At 42.6% G+C, this 16,955-nt stretch overlaps 1 protein-coding gene across 2 annotated transcripts in view; it reads right to left on the bottom strand.

The window, feature by feature from the left end:
- LOC128750802 (septin-9-like) overlaps positions 1 to 11,155 on the bottom strand; it is a 44,803-nt gene extending 33,648 nt beyond the window's left edge. Inside the window, exons 1-2 of one of the 2 annotated variants that reach the window (XM_053851315.1) lie at positions 10,470 to 11,155; positions 2,999 to 3,061 (exon numbers count right to left, since the gene is read on the bottom strand). In XM_053851315.1, coding sequence (XP_053707290.1) covers positions 2,999 to 3,061; positions 10,470 to 10,491 — 85 coding nt within the window. In that variant the 5' untranslated portion in view covers positions 10,492 to 11,155. Of the gene's footprint in view, positions 1 to 41; positions 84 to 2,998; positions 3,062 to 10,469 lie in introns of those variants that run through there. The other variant, XM_053851319.1, reaches the window with a different exon arrangement.
- Between the last annotated feature and the right edge of the window lie 5,800 nt (positions 11,156 to 16,955).

Here is a 16,955-nt window from a genome sequence, read left to right as displayed (position 1 = left end):
CACACGTGTCCAATCCAATCTCATGCTGCAGCGAGTCTTACCTGAGAACTTGTCCCCCTCCATAACCAGATCACTCCCTCCACAGCCACATGTGGTGTCGAACTCCACTCTCTCTCCCCCCTCTCGCTCGCCCCCTCCCTCCCTGGCTTTTTTTGGACTTCCCTTTCGCTCTCCTTCTCTCAGCCTCTTCTCCCTCCTTCTCTCCCTCCCCACGCTGATTCCTTCAGCGTGTCCAGCTCATGAATTCAGAATTACGACATCCGCCATGTGCTGATCATATGTTACACCCTCTCTTCCCCTCGTCCTCCTCAGATCAGACCTCAAGACTGAGGCAGCATTGTGTCTTGAAAATAGAAACCATTAGTACTGCCATGTGACACAGACTGGTCGGACTGAAATATCCTGCTGGACCGCTCCGGCTTGCTGAGAATGGCGCACGTCTGCGTGCAATATGGTCCGCGGTGATCTGAGGGAAGCACTTAAGAAAGCATCAATTGTCCCTCATTGACCCCTCGAGGTAGATTTAGTCCTGTAAAACGTTAGCTGATGTGTTCAAGACCTTCTGTTGTCCACCCCCTTGAGTTTCAAAACTTTTTTTTGTTTGTTAAAGACAAAAACAGAAGATCTTCAGGGGAGTTTTGTGTGCCAGAGCTCTAAACCAAGACAGTTTCCTGTGGCCCTCTGGCTGTACTGTGCTGTACTGGCCCCCCTGTGGTCAAACTATGAATTTGAATTTTGTTTATCAATCTTCTAATAGTCTGAAGGGTTTAATTCTCCACCCACGCAAAGTTATATTGAATTTTATTTTTCGAAAATACATTATATTACATCATATTATTTTATCTTTAAACATAGTTCTCGTCCACGAGATTCATAATTTAATTTTTTTGTTTTCATTACATTAATACATTTAATTGTTAGCAGCAGCAATGTCCATTTTTTAGAATACTTTTAAGATACACGATTTTTAAGTATATATGTATATATATATATATATATATATATATATATATATATATATATATATATATAAAAGTTTGTTGTTTATTATTATTTAATTATTATTGTCATTATGTTTTATTTTATTTCATTTCAGAACAGGTGACAACTTTTTATTTTTATTTTCATTAATTTACAGTAATTACAAAAGATGGAACTATGACCTGTAAATAATAAAAACAACAACAATAATAACAATAATAATACATTTGATTTGACATTTGATTGAACAAACTTCTGATATTCAAAAGCTCATCCATTTAGTGGTGTTTAAGTTGCCCTCAGTTATTTGTCCCCTCCAGCAAAGGACATTGAGATATTTATCACCATCAGTTCATACAGCAACACCTTCATTCTGGACAAACCTGAAACCCAACATGAGGAAGCAACAATAAAGCTCTCTGCTGATCATAAGAGGAAGGACGGTGAGAGGAATGGCGTTGGAAAGTGAAGCTACTCTCCTAGAGTTGAAATGTTGTCTGTGGAGGGCCGCCTTGGGAAACATGGATGGCCTTTGACCCTCCAGAAATCCTACAGACGGTTCTGGGTCAGAGGTCACCGGGAGAGTAACTGAGCTCTGATACAGACTTCAGAAGCACTCAGACGTGTCAGTCTGTCGTCTCGCGCTCCTCTGCAGACAACTGTGCGTCTGAGGTTCAATTCCTCGTGAGTTAGTGAGAGAAAGTCATTTGTAACATATTGGTTAGCACTGCTAATAAAATAAAAATAAAAATAAAAATAAAAATAAAAATAAAAATAAAAATAAAAATAAAAATAAAAATAAAAATAAAAATAAAAATAAATATAAATATAAATATAAATATAAAACTTTAAGATTTAGGATGCAATCTTTAATTTAACCACTAGGTGTCCATAAACGTCTGTAACTGCATCTTGTAAATGTACACGGAGGAAGTTGAGATAAGTACAGTGTTTATCTGTGTGTGTGTGTGTGTGAGACACATCTTTTATAGCCATGACTCAGTGAAGCAGAAAGACACAAAGGTCCCCCATCATTAAATTAATCCAGCAAACTACAGATTAAGGCTGGGGGTTTACGATGTGATTGAGATTACAGTGAGTAATAACTCCAGGAAATCTAAGAAAGTCAAAGTGATCCTTAAGTGACGGCATCATGAGTGTAAACTGAGGTTACAGTAAAGACGCCGCCTGGAAGCTTGTAAACATGTCGACAGATGTGGAGCATCACTGGCTCCCTGGAGCAAGGCATAGGCGGCACATAAATCTGCTGACAACACTCCTACATATCAGCACTGGGAACACAACCTCCAGCCTAGTGATACACACGACAACCTGCTCCTCAGAACTGGTAGAACATGAGCAGCTCAGCACAACATGCAGCCCGTCAGCGTAGACTGTCAGACAAAGCAGAGTACAAGCTTGCAGCTGTTTGCTCACACTAGAGTGAGCAACGCCGCAAAAATGGAGAGAAGGAAGTCATGAGGGTAACCTCTGTGTTTTCCACTGCTAATGACAGTCATGCTGACCACCACTGTTGCACACCACATCTCAACATGTGTCTTTACACACAACAACATTTGCTGTCCAAGTTGTCCTCGGGATGTTTTCTTTTCATGCAGTTTGAGCCGATAATCTGACTTGACTCAAGGGTATTGGACCAACATTGTGGCTACAATGTTTACATTTCACTGGGGCAGTATTGAGGCCTGAAAACCCGGACTAATGTTCGCACCCATTTTCAAGGAAACTCGATAAAATGTCTTTTTTTTTTGGCAATACACCACCAGATGGCACACTCCAAGCACCTTGTGGCCTTCACTTTTTCTGTTGCCCTTTGTCCTCTTGGCTAAAATAGCAGTCTAAAACATTAAAAGGTCACATGAGGAGAGAGATACTTTCTGCAGTTACTTCCTACAAGCCCAAAACCTTTTTTTCTGATGACATAATTCACATTATAAGCATCCATCTGCTCATGACCTGGCCCCATATTTACATCTGCTGTTTTAGTCTTACTCACTGGGGCTGGTGATTCCTGAGACCTCTCTCTCCGGTCTTCTGGACCGAGCACTTGTAGACCGTGCTGAAAAACAAGAGAACAATTGAGGGATTATTTCTGTTTTGTATCTCCATGACATTGATTCTGACTTCATTTGAGCCACATCATGACAGTTCAACCTGTGGTACTCCATCCTTGTTCTCACCCTTTATAGCAGATCATTCTTCAGTTTTTCATTAATAAGTTAACAACCGTGTGATGCTGTGAGAGATTACCTGGTGTCATATTTTATTCAGCTGAAGAAATGTCAATGATCAGCAAAAAAACTGACTTCAGTTTTGGACAAGTTCATGGAGTCAATATTATGGCCATTTATTAACAAAATGCTTGCTGTTCACAGGGATAAACTCTGTCGTATGTCAAGAGGCTGGATAGCTTGCAGGAAACTTCCAGCCATTTTGCTTTATTTGTAAAAACACATGACACTTTCTCACCAAATTGACTGGTAGATTTCAACATCCCATAAAGATCTTGAGAGTTTTTGCAAGATTCACTTCTAATACTAAGCAGTGGTCAGTAGCACTACAGACAAAGTGTGTGCCACATATTGTACTTTTACTTGAGATTTCAACACCAAAAAGGTGCCACTATTATCATTCTCCATCTTAGATGAGGCTGTTTACAGCTGGGAGGAGGCCCTGGGACAGACCAAGTATAGCATTAGGAAGACCACTATGCTGCTCTCCATGATCTTTAGTCAATAGCTGCAACTGAACGATACCATTTCGGAAAAAGATGAGTGAAAGGTTCACTTTTGCTGATCTCATTAGAATAGAAAAAAAGCAAGACGTGTCATGACAAAAACAGGATGTGGCCGACCGCGTGTTTCTCTGAAGCCGCGCAACTCAGGTGATTTGCATGTCATAACACTTGCTGTGTTCTAGAGGCAGAAAGCAGTCTTATTTCTGTGGTGAATCCTTCAGCAGTGTCGTCGGCGCGTCAAAAGACCAGGAAGTGTACTTTTTTGTGTCTCTGAGTCCTTAAGGAGGGCCGCCGTCGATCAAGCTTCGCCGCCAGAAAACATGTCTATACTTATTTACTCATCTGGTTTGCAGCTCACCCTCCTCCCCCCTTCCGCCCCCTCGCCTCCACAGAAATAAATAAAAAACAGACAGAAACAGAGCATCGCCACAAAAGCCGCTGGAGCTGCACAAAATATGATCAATAGGTGACAATTGTTTTGTTTTTTTTGACAACCTCTTTGTCCTTTTTAAGTCAAACGCCTTTGTTTGACCCTTAGAAGTGTCACTGAACATTTTATTTATATATATATATATATATATATATATATATATATATCACGTTGTTTATCTATCACGGCGAGCTCAGACCAAGTGAAAGACTGACACCTGTAAAGTTTGAACTGTGTGTTGGCACAAGACTGAGGTGTGTCTCTGTGTGTATGTGTGTGTGCTGGCCTCTCCTGCTCGGTCTTGTCAGGGCCTCAAAAAACACACTTGTTCACACACAGGGCGCACTGCCGCAACACGTTTCATAAAGATCTTCCGACACTGATCCATGTCTCTTTTCCTCCTTCTCTGAGGTCATATGTGTCTCATAAAGATGTTGTGGGGACGTTCGTGGGAAGTGCTTCCTTTGAGTAACGCTTGGGGTCAAACTGTACCACTGAAGAGGTCGCTGTATTTGCAGTGGGCCTCAATTGATTGATGCCAATAGGCGGCTGTAGCTTTTATCTGTGTGTGTTGCCTGCATGGTCAAGTGCACGGCCGCGGCTGGACAAACATGAGGAGCGATCACTTATTGGTCTGAGGTGACTGGCGGAGGTAAACGGAGAAGAGAAGGGGCAGCACTTAGACGCACTTGAAGCACAAAAGAACACACACCAGAACCTGCAAACAAAATTCATCTGGATTATTTGGGATGTTGAAGGGAAGCTGACTCATTTCACAGAGACTGAACTGGACCTGGCGTGAATGCTAGTCTGCGTGGGCACATGTTTCCGGGCGTATTCTCTGGTACTCTCGGGTGCTGAACCCAGGCTACTTAACCCCTTCAGGACCACTGTGTGACATGAGGTTAGTGGTCTAACCTGGAGAAGAGGCCAGGATCTCCCCAAAAACAGGTTTCTAGGGAGACGGAGGACGTATGGATTCTCCGTTTTACGTGGCAGTGCCCGTGACCTGAGGGGTTCAGGATGAGCGGCACATGATGAATGAGCCTTTACGTTGTTGGACACCGGCGTTGGGCAACCATCATACATCACCGCACAGTTTTAAGTGGTCTAACAAAGCACTTTTACGGCCCTCATTACACATGTGAAGAGTCAAACAGCGTTTCACAACTGAGACGCAGCCGGGGGTGGAGGGACGGAGCCTGAGATAGAAGCCAAGCGAGACAGGATGAATGGGCGGGTGGCCATTTTTCATGAGTGTTTTTACAGGCCTGAGATAAGGCTCTTTACCTGGATGCAGTCGTAATGAGTTTAGGACCACACCAAACCCTGGTAGAGGCTCGTGAGCACACAATCGGAGCAGGTATTGGCCTTGACCCTGAACTGCACTCCTTCATGAATAGCTGCTTTTCCGGCGCCGAGGGAAGGACCTGTTCCTTCCTCAGGCTCCACAGCCTCTGACTCTTTAAACTCTTTCACCTTGTTAATCTCCTCGCTCAGCAAACATCAGCCAAAATTCACTAAAAGGGTTTTAATCCAGTGTCAGACAGGAGAGTAAAGATAAGAATCAGTCTTGCTTAAACACACACAGTCCATCCAAGTTCACCGGCGGAAAACTGCCTCAGGCACCCTACAGTTGGAGCACATCACAGGTGAGTACATTATTGTCTTCTGGTGTCACAGCCAGTTCAGTTAACGCTAACCTTGAGCAGGGAATTGAAATGAGCATGATCCAATTGACAATAAAAAAACTGGAAAAAACAAAAAGACTTTTCTGTCAAAGTGTGACTCAGACGATCAAATGTTTGTTGTAATTCAAGCACAAAGCTTTCTAAAAGAAACCATATATATTGTATTCCTGCCAAGCAAGACGATCACATGATGGGCTTTTTCGCTCAATCTTTCGCTCAATTCTGGACTATAAAGTGCACCGTAACATTAGCCACGCCCACTAAATTGAAGAAGGAAAATAGATGTTGTTGTTGATCAGTGTTGCTGTCTGCGCTGTAGAAAGGTCAGAGGTGCACCCGGCTTAAAAATGCATGAGGAACTAGATAAACTAGATAAACTAGTTTTGAAAGCGGGGTCCAGCATCCAGACAGACTCATGAAACAAACTCGTTGAATTGTTGAAATGTTTTGAATTTGAATCAATGAACTTCTCTGATCTTTTTATGACATTAAAGCACCCAAAATGCACTGTGTCCAAAGTTCCACTGCTGCTGCTTCTCGTCTACGGTACACCAGGAGATCAGCTCAGTTGGTGTAGCTGCAGTTACGCAGGCAAAAAGCGCTTTTAAGTCAATAAAACCCCTTTGATTTCAGCGGTTCATTGTGACGAGGCTCAATATTTTGACGGAATTTCAGCCTGTAAAAATCTATATACTTACCGCGTCATTGTATAAACCGCAGAGTTCAGACCGCAAGAGAAAAGCAGCAGCTTATAGTCCAGAAATTAAAGTTACCGTCCTCACCGCCTGACCTTTGGGCAGCCTTACACAGGCTGTTGGCCGCTAAGCTAAGCTAGGTCATGCTAACACAGCACCACAGGAGCACGCGATTACTTCCACCAAAGTTTTTTTTTCTTTGCACATGAACAAAGTCTATAAACCTCCATCTTTGTCTAAGGCCACCTGCCTCAGAGTCACAGCCAAAAGCAGCTTATTTCCAGGATTTGCAAAAGGGGTTGATCCTCCAGCTTCTTGAATGGCTGCTCTGATGTCGTCCCCCATTACAGAGCTTAACCACTGGGTGTAAGAAGTTGGATTCAAGTTAGAACAAGGAAAAGTGGATAAACGTCAGCGGCTGTTAGGTTTTATTGATCAATTTACGCGGGATAGTTCAATCAAATGAGGGCAATTTGAGAGCTGAACTTGCCGCCTCCATGATGGATGAATGTATCCACCCGTACGCTATTATTTATAGACCCTGTCAGGAGTCCAGGACCACACCTAGCACCAGTTGTGAGGCCCAACACAACACACACCGACCAAACTGGGATCAGCGTTTGGGTGATTTTGATTCAGAAACTGGACTTGAACAGCAGCCTGGTGACGGTGAAAGAAGGCGGTACGAACAGGCATGTGCACAGACATGTTGGGGGAAAGGAGGGCAGCGCTCAAGTCTGCAAAAAGGGCACCTGTTGTGATAAAACTAACCTTATTGCAACCATCATTGTCATGTTTATTGCTGCTGTTGTTTGTTGGCTTCATAAAGGTTCTATTGTCTTTCTGATTCATTTCTATTGTTTCCGGTCACATGACTGGCTGTGGCTGAGACAAGAATAAGGCTGTGTCCCATGTCTCCCTCTAACACTAGCTAGTTGGTTGCGAGCGCCCTCCACAATGAAGCTAAGAACTGGGACAACACTTGATGATGTCACGCGTAAAGACAGCGTGTCATGGGCTGCCGTGCTGTGTTTTGTTTCCTGCATATCCAGTGTTGAGACGTTTTGGCTCCAATGTTTTTGCAACCTCTTGCATCGGCACCGATCATCTCACTTGGTTTGGTGAACCAACGGAGAAGAAATGTTGCGGTGATAGATCTGTTAGAGGTATGAGGATGCTAACGTTAGCCTGGATGCTAGCCCACTGTTGTTTGTTCAGCAGAAATAAAAACATACTGTTGTACATACGTGTTGTATTGTTCATGTTGTGGGACACAGTCGACCATTTGGCTGGCTAACATGTGATACCAGAGAAAGTCAACAAAGGGAAGAGTAGTCCTGGCTACTAAAATGTCCCTGTTGTCCTATCCAACATTGTTTTGAAATAAAGTACTTTGGTATCCTGGAAATATATCCACACTTCATATTCGCGCTTGGTTTCAAGTCAGCTCCCTCGGTTTGAAGGGATCATTTCAAGTGGTGAACGGCCAGTGCCCTCGGTCTTAGGAGTATTGGGACACACTACACTGACACATAAATGTGCAGAGCCCAGTGTTGGGGGGAGAGAAGGGCCACAGCCTAAACCTGAAAAATTGACTTGAGAAAAAAATGCAACATCCAATGGAATGACTGACACAACCACAATCACTTTAAAACTCTAGTTGAAGATACTGTATAACTGAAGTGAAAAGGGCTTCGCTTGAGCACCACCAGGGGTCAATGTCAAAAAAGGTTGTGTTTGACTAGCAGTCACTTGAGCTGTGCGTGCATGTCCACGTGCTCTAATAGCTTATTATTCCATTATTCACAGGCTTGGAGGAAGCCAAATTGAGGGTTAGACCGTGTTCGGCATGCGTTGCTAGATGACAGGGCAAATATGTCTCAACACAGTTTATAGCTGCAGCTTTCAAGTGAACATCTAACAATAGCTTTAGGCCCCAAATCAAAGACTCGCCAGTATCAACAGGCCGTCATGTGCACGGCTTGTACTGCGTCTCACAAGAGGCGAAGAAGTACTTTTCGCTAGGACATGAAAACACATACCAGGAGTGTGTGTGTGTGTGTGTGTGTGTGTTGGCTGCTATTCACGCTGGTTACTCATTGATCCAGCCGACTAGCGGGAGTGGTGTGCAAGGCAGAGATCGACTCTAGGGTTCAACAGTCAACTCATCCTACACCTACATTGGACCAGATAAAACACATGTAATGCTCAGTCACATGAGGACTTGTTTCTTCTAGTGTTTTTGTGTGACAGGAAATGAGGGACCACACACCTACGGACCATATAATGTTATCAATTAATGCTCTCGACCGCGCGTGTGTGTGTACTGTGAGCACACAAGCCGACCTTCCTCTCAAAGTCATCCCTCTGCCCACACAAACACACACACATTTCTGATGCTTGTCTAAACACCCCGACGTGCTGGAAAGGAGTGTCTGACAATACACACATTTGTTATTGGACTGTTCCGCAAGTGAAGCCCTGACAAAGAATGTGACGACTCACACACACAATCGCACAGCAATTGTGGAACACACGCTCGCAGAAGGAGGAGAGGTGGCATGACCCAACATGTGCCGGGCTCTAATGGAAAACTGTCGGACGCTCGTCTCACAAAGGTTCTGGGGAGAGAATGCGGGAAAGGTCGGCATTCTGCCGCGTTGTGTACATTTGGATTGAGTCGTAGCTTAGAGGGTGACACAGAGGAGAGGCGCTTCACTGCGCCTCTGGGGGGTGAGAAGTTACAGAGTCAAGAAAGGACAGCGATGGACAGCAAACGCTCGCAGTACACATGGCCGTCAGTCCGTGCTTGGATCTGAAGCTTTCCAGGGTGTCCCTCAACTAAGGTTAGCTGGGGCTCAAAGCCAAACTGGACCTGGGCAGTGTGTAGTCCAGGGGGCACATGTGGCCCAGTGAACACAAGAATAGTACAATAAATACTATTCCAAATAGAATATTCATTATTATATAAATATAATATGACTTTTTGTTTAAACAACAAATAATAATCAGAAGCTTCATAACCAATTTTCTCTAATTTTCTTCTTAAAAATGTATCCTCCTCTTTTCTGAAGAATAATGATTATATATTTATAATAGTAATTCTGAACACACTGTACACACAATAACTGTTTAAAATGTGCTTATAATGTTAATGTTTTTGACTTGAACTGATGATAAACCGGCTACTGATATTGGAGTGCACAACTTTCATAGCAGTAAATAAAAAAATATAGAAAAAATAAATTAATAATAATTGCTTGTGTTCATCATGTGAACATATGGATGTTAATAACAGGAATTATTGGAAAGAAAGAGTGTAGAAGAAAGAAATGAGGAGTCAAAGGTGGTCGTGTCAGCAGGTTGATTGAATGCAACAAACCTCTTTTAAGTCTCATCAGCAGTTTAAAAAAAAAATAAAGTGAGTGACAGCAGGTTCATAAATCAGGTCCCTGGTTCCATTAGAGGGGAGGAGAGAAGCAATTGCATCATGAAGCTGTCACTCAAAACGGATTAATAACAGTGTTATGAATGAAAGATGGCGACTGAAGATGAAGTCGAGAGAGTTAGTCATATGTGTGTCGCTGAGGTCTTGCTCAAGGGCACAGACTCTTTCAGCTAGGACTTGGCTTTATGCTCCACAGTCCAGTGTGTCTCCGCAGCCTCTGACCCCGGGTAGCTGGGAGGAACAGTTCCCACTGATGGATGTTGAGAAGAAGGTGTGAGCAAGAATCAGACTTGCTGCTACTGGACTCGTGAGTCCAGAACTTCGAGGACTTGGGCAGCTTTCCAGCAACTCACTTCAAAGCTTTGTCCGGTGAATGTCTTGGAAGCTCCAAACACCACGCCCACATGTGGCCTTGCAGCTACACCGATGTCATTTATGGTTCAGATCTTGTCAACGTGAGACTTACCTTGGATTGAAGTCTTCCTCATGGCTGCAGGCTCTGGCTCCTCTGGTCACTTGGTCTAGTTTTAATTTGAAAATCTTATCAGCAGTCCTGAGGAACATCCACTGGCTTGACCCGCTGACTTCCTCTCTGGTGTCCTCTCCTGTGACGAGACTTGGCGAAACCCTCCTGGAGAGTGTGAGTCTGGCAGGAGCGAGAGCTCACCTGAGCTCCTGACTCACGCCCACTCCTGCAGCGGGAGTGGTTTTCTGGAACTGTGGGGCCAAACATGAGCGAAAACAGAGGCCTGCTTTGGACGACGGGGTGTGTGTGTGTGTGTGTTTGAAGTTCAGCTGACCCACATTTCTTCACACACTCTGCAGACTTTAGCCTGTCGAACTTCCCTGACCTGCCATGCTCGGACACTCGTCAGGTGAGGGTGGAAGGTGAGACAGCAGCGACCTCTGGTGGCCACAGGAATCCAGGAGAAACGCTCTGTCTACTTCACGGAAATGGTGTTGCTGGTTTAAATGCACCTTTGTTCACCCTATTAACAACATCCCAGCTACCTTGGGTGGGGGGCAGGGGGCACGCTCGACAGGTAACACACACCTGCTGTTAAAAGTTCAGAGGCTCGCGAGGGGAACAGCAAACCTTCTCTCTCTTTTCTTTTTTTTTTTTCTTAATGTTGGTGACTTCCGCAAAGCGGAAGCAGAGCGTCAACAGCTAAATGTCACTCGGAGGAAACAGTCGTCTGTGAGGTGACTGTGGTCAAGTGTTGACTGTACACATGCAGCGAGATAAGACCGAGGTGTGAGTGTGAATGCAACGTCAACATTTTCTTTTCCTGTTGTGAGTTGAAGGCACGAAGGTGCGAATGAGAGAAGCAAACCGTTTTACTGATAAACACTTCAGCATCATCGGAACCAGGATGCTGACTCGACTCAAGGCAGGAGCGGTGGAAATCCTGGAGTGGATCACGAACTGAAACATGATGAAAGCTCCGGACGCGTGCGCCAAATCCTGGACAACCTAATGAAAATAAATGTGGTCCAAGCTTCCACGTCTCAGACAGTCGAAGGTCTTTCACCTGTCTCTGTGTATTCATGGCAAAACAGTGACACAAACAGAGACGCGAAATGAAGTGAAATCTTTAATAAGATGAAAAGAGTGGTCATATTTACATCGTGTGTGGCTCATTGGAAAGACATTCGCGCAAGGATCAGGGAGCCGTCAGCGCCGGACTGTTGCGCGCATCTCCTCATACACATCCGCTGCGGAGCAACGAGGCACCGCCATCACTCGCTTCAAGAGCTTTTTCTGGAAGATACAACATCACTGTTCTTCAGACGAATGAGATGACGAAACAAATAAGACATAGAATTACATTTGAATGCTGATAGACAGATAGATAGATAGACAGACAGACAGACAGACAGACAGATAGATAGATAGACAGACAGACAGACAGATAGATAGACAGACAGACAGACAGACAGACAGACAGATAGATAGATAGATAGATAGATAGATAGATAGATAGATAGATAGATAGATAGATAGATAGATAGATAGATAGATAGATACATAGATACATAGATAGATAGGTAGATAGATAGATAGATAGATAGATAGATAGATAGATAGATAGATAGATAGACAGATAGATAGATAGATAGATAGATAGATAGATAGATAGATAGATAGATAGATAGATAGATAGATAGATAGACAGATAGATAGATAGATAGACAGATAGATAGATAGATAGATAGATAGATAGATACATAGATAGATAGATAGATAGATAGATACATAGATGGATAGATTGATAGATACATAGATGGATAGATGGATGGATAGATAGATAGATGGATGGATAGATTGATAGATACATAGATGGATAGATGGATGGATAGATAGATAGATCTATAATACTTGTTTTGTATTTAAATTAAAAAAATTAAATTAAAATTTACTATTATAGGCAATCTAATCCAATCTAATCTAATAGAATAGAATAGAATAGAACTGTTCTGTTTTTATTGGACTTATTATTAATTATTAGTTTTAGTTTATTTTATTGTACTTGTATTTTATTTATTATTTATTTATTAAATTAAAGAGAAAGACAAAAAAGACAAAAAGAAATGTAATAAAATGCATGTAAAAGTTGCAAAAAAAAACCAAAACAAATCGAAATAAAATAAAAATACAAATAATCCGCCTAAATGTAAGAAGTATAATTTCAATAATAACTACTGGATTTCTAATATAAAATTGAAAATATACGTTGTATAATTGCAATATTGAGTGCAAATCTTGGCCCATATTTTGGGTAAACAAAATATATATATATTGACTTCACTTTATGTTTAGTCCAGAACAGAGGAACGTTCCCATGTTGAGAAGAAAAAAGTACCTTGATGATGCAGGCGAGCAGAAGCAGGAGGATTGTGATCAGAATTGTAGACGAAATCCCAACCGCCACCAGGACCAGAAAATGGCAGTGGTCTGTGGGGACTGGAGCTGCTGTCCCAGACGGGACAACAAGCCCAGTGGAGTCAGTCGGCCGAGCCGGCACCACCAGCAGCGTCACAGTGTTGGCCTCAGTTTCTCTGAAGTCCATTTTTATTGAGTCATAGGTTTTATACATGCACCAGTAGATGGAGGTGTCGTTGAGCGTCAGGTTGGAGATATGAATGTCATGGTTTGGGAAGACTCCGGTGATGGTAAGTCTGTTATGAAGGTCAGTAGAACATCCGAAGAGATCGGTCTGCGAGGACTTATACACAGCTTGGTTCTCCTTCATCAGACCCTTCAGCAACTTCAGTGTTTCTTCTTCTGGAGAGGATGTCCTGCACCTGATGGTGGCAGACCCCCCAACTGTACTCCAGATAACCTCGGAGCTCTCTGTGGAAAGTTAGTGCATGAGTTGTAATGTGGAGATCACTCATCACCGCTTACATTCAGAAGACCTACCTGTGAGGCTCAGGAGGAGGCAAGACGTGAGAAGACGTCTGAAGAACATCTTCGCTTCTCTGTGAGCATGGGAAACCTCCAGCAGTTTTTATCCGACCTCACAGGAAGTGGGGTGCCTCTGACAGCCACCATCTACAGTCCCCACGCCAACAGTGAGAAGCGTGTTTGTCTGGTTATTTATAGCCAAATATAATAAAATATTTTGTGATTATTTATCTTTATATTATTATTTATGTTTATTATTTGAAGGCCACATGAAATGTAATCAAGGGCCAAAACTGGCTCCGGTGCCAGTCAGCAAAGTTGTCTTCATCAACACGAGGAAACCGAGGAATTTAATGAAAGCCGGACACATCATCTCTGCCCTCAGCTGCAGGAAAAACCATCATCACTGAATTAGAATCTGCTTCTTATACTGAAAGTTCCGCAAAAAACTAGGTTAGAAATACACAGAAGAGCCCGATCCGCACTGCCCTCTAGAAGAGGAAGGAGGTCAGATCATTTTATTTATTTTACTTTTTTTTTTACTGATTGTATTTATTTATTTTAAGGTTGTTGTACTTCCTTTTAAATATTTGTATGGGACGTTATGGTGAGGGTTAGGAAAGGGTGGAACGCCCGCTCCGGGTCTTGGACTCCAGTGAGAAGGGAAGTCATGGATCGGGCTCCGTCTGCTGTGGGGACACTGCACTGGTCTGTTGTTAAAGATAGAGCAAAGCTCTTGATTTACCAGTCAATATATGGTCCAACCCTCACCTATGGCCACGAGCTTTGGGTAATGACCAACAGAACAGGATCCTCGTGTGAGTCTTTCTCATTGTTTTTTGTTCAATATTTTTTGTTTTTGCCGTGTTTTGCCACGTTTGCCGCCATAGTTTTAGACATATCCAAAGCATTTATGTTCATAAAACACCTTAGATCAGACCTGGGCAAAGTGCGGCCCAGGGGCCATATGTGGCCCTTTGCCTGTGTTTTTGCGGTCCTCATGAGGTCAGACTAAAACTATACCACTGATAAGTTGTCATTTTCTGTCATTTTTTAAATCCTGTTTTCGCCAGTTCCAGTTCAACTGTAAATACATTGTATTCAGGACTACATTTTTGTTTCTTTTTTTCATTTGTAATTATAGTATTTCCCTCAAAATTCATTGAAATAAAATTCAAAATATATTTTGAAATCAATGGCCTTTTTATCTTTGATGTTTGGTCCATAGTTTTATCATGATTTCTATTCTATTTAAGATACATGCTAAATTATTTTTTATAGGTTTCATGTCATATTTACACTTCTTAATATCTATCCTTGCTTCCATGTGGTATGGTTCATTTCGTCCTTTTTCGTTACGTTTCGTAGTCATCCGCCTTTTTTGGCCATGACGGCCCCTCACAACAGTCACAGTTTATAATGTGGCCCTTCAGGAAATTTAACTGCCCTCCTCTGCCTTAGATTTAGCATTACTCAATGATTCCAGTAGGGGGAGACAAAATCCATAAGACAAAACTCCAGTCCCAGTGGGTGAAACAGTGCGAGTGTCCTGTGCACGATGCATTCACACTCGGCTCCGGTTCCGGAACCATTGCGTGCAGCGGTTAAAATGCGCGCGTCACACGCAGAATGCAAGAGAGTTGAGCACTCGGTGAAATTTTGGGATTTAAAGAATTGGGTCGTGGGGGGTGGGAGGGAATGCTGTCGACATTGTTACTATTATTACTATTCAATTTCCGTCACTGGATTAGGAAAATAAAGGAAACCGAGAGGTCACTTAGCATCAAGTGAAGTAGTTTCAGCACCAGCGAAACAGCGCGATAGTCTCCACATTATGTGTCTCACACTGCCCTCTATTGTCACTTTCAGGTATTGTTTGTGTGCAGAGTGAACAGTTCATGGGATGGGATGCAAGATGCTTAAAAACAAGTGTGCATTCGTGATATAATATAATATAATATAATATAATATAATATAATATAATATAATATAATATAATATAATATAATTTATTTATTAAAGGGAAAGACAAAAAAGACAAAAATAAATTTAATAAAATGCATGTAAAAGTTGCAAAAAATAAAATAAAATAAAAATAACAAACAAATCGAAATAAAATAAAAATACAAATAATCCGCCTAAATGTAAGAAGAATAATTTCAATAATAACTACTGGAATTCTAATATAAAATTGAAAATATACGTTGTATAATTGCAATATTGAGTGCAAATCTTGGCCCATATTTGGGGTAAACAAAATGCAAACTTTATGTTTATGTTTAGTCCAGAATAGAGTAACGTTCCCATGTTGAGAAGAAAAAAGTACCTTGATGATGCAGGTGAGCAGAAGCAGGAGGATTGTGATGAAATACAACCTAGTAGTATCTGTCTTACAATCCAGAGCTCGACAATACATGTCAGCCCTGCCCCCCCCACCCCCACTTCCTGTCTCCCTGAGGACCATCCCACACTTCTCCATTGACTCGTCTCCTGACTCTGACTATGACTAATCCAGTCAGGAAGGTAGGATATGACCCGATGCAGACACCACCAGGAAGCCTTCATGCTGCAAGTGTCGCCACGGAAACGATCAGTGATGTAATCTCAGCCCTGCTCGAAGCCCCCGAGGGCGGTGGAAGACCACGCTGACTCAGTGCTGACTGACTGGGCAAGGATGTGCCGGACGAGCTGGTTGTCATGACGACCGGTGATGACTCATCTCATTTCCTGGTCAGGAGCTCTCCTGGGACACACATGGGCCCCATCCGGAGCAAATCAATACAGTCAAATTGCAAACAAGCATCTGTGGTTAAATAAGTCGGGACATGTGGGGGAGGGGGGAGTCACTGCAAGTGGCCCGTAGGATCGGAGAAGATGTGGCGGAGAAGACGACGAAACAAAGACGTGTTAAAGTCTCAAGCTTTCAGATGGGTTAGGAGGGATGAGGGAAAACTAATCTCAGATTATGGAGCCACATCCTTGAAGCCCCCAGCCACCAAGAGTGGATGGACAGAACCATCGATGAGATGAAGAGCAGACTAATCGTGGCTGGGATTAACAGATATCAAGCGATCATCTCCATCCTGGAGCTCCTCATCTAAGAAGCTTAGCCATCATCTCCATCCACTGAAGACCCTGCCATCTTCACTCCTGTCTGATTCCTTCATCAAGCAACTGTTTATGGTCGAAAACACACGTCTCCAATGCAAGTCCCACAAAGCACTGCAGCAGTATCCAACATGCATCTCAGAGGAGACACCAACTGTACTGTTAATGTTCTCACAGAGAGATTGTTGGGACATCTTTGTTCAAGGATTTTTACTCAATTTCTCAGGCATGTAAGGTAGCCCTGAGAAAAGCGTAATACGGCTGATGTCAGCGATCCCCTTAAAAGGGAGCTGAGGGCATCCTAAAAAAGTAAAATATTTGATTTATCATTCAATATTGTAATAAATATTTTTGAAAATCATGTGTTCACCAGTCATGTATTAAATGGCTATTGTTTCTTCCATATAATACCGAAGATTTTTTCATTAAATCTAC

The sequence above is a fragment of the Synchiropus splendidus genome, chromosome 19, assembly GCF_027744825.2.
Source record: "Synchiropus splendidus isolate RoL2022-P1 chromosome 19, RoL_Sspl_1.0, whole genome shotgun sequence".
Classification (NCBI taxonomy): Eukaryota; Metazoa; Chordata; class Actinopteri; order Syngnathiformes; family Callionymidae; genus Synchiropus; species Synchiropus splendidus.
The sequence above is the reverse complement of the archived record's forward strand: the minus strand, read 5'-3'. Positions and strand labels throughout refer to the sequence as shown.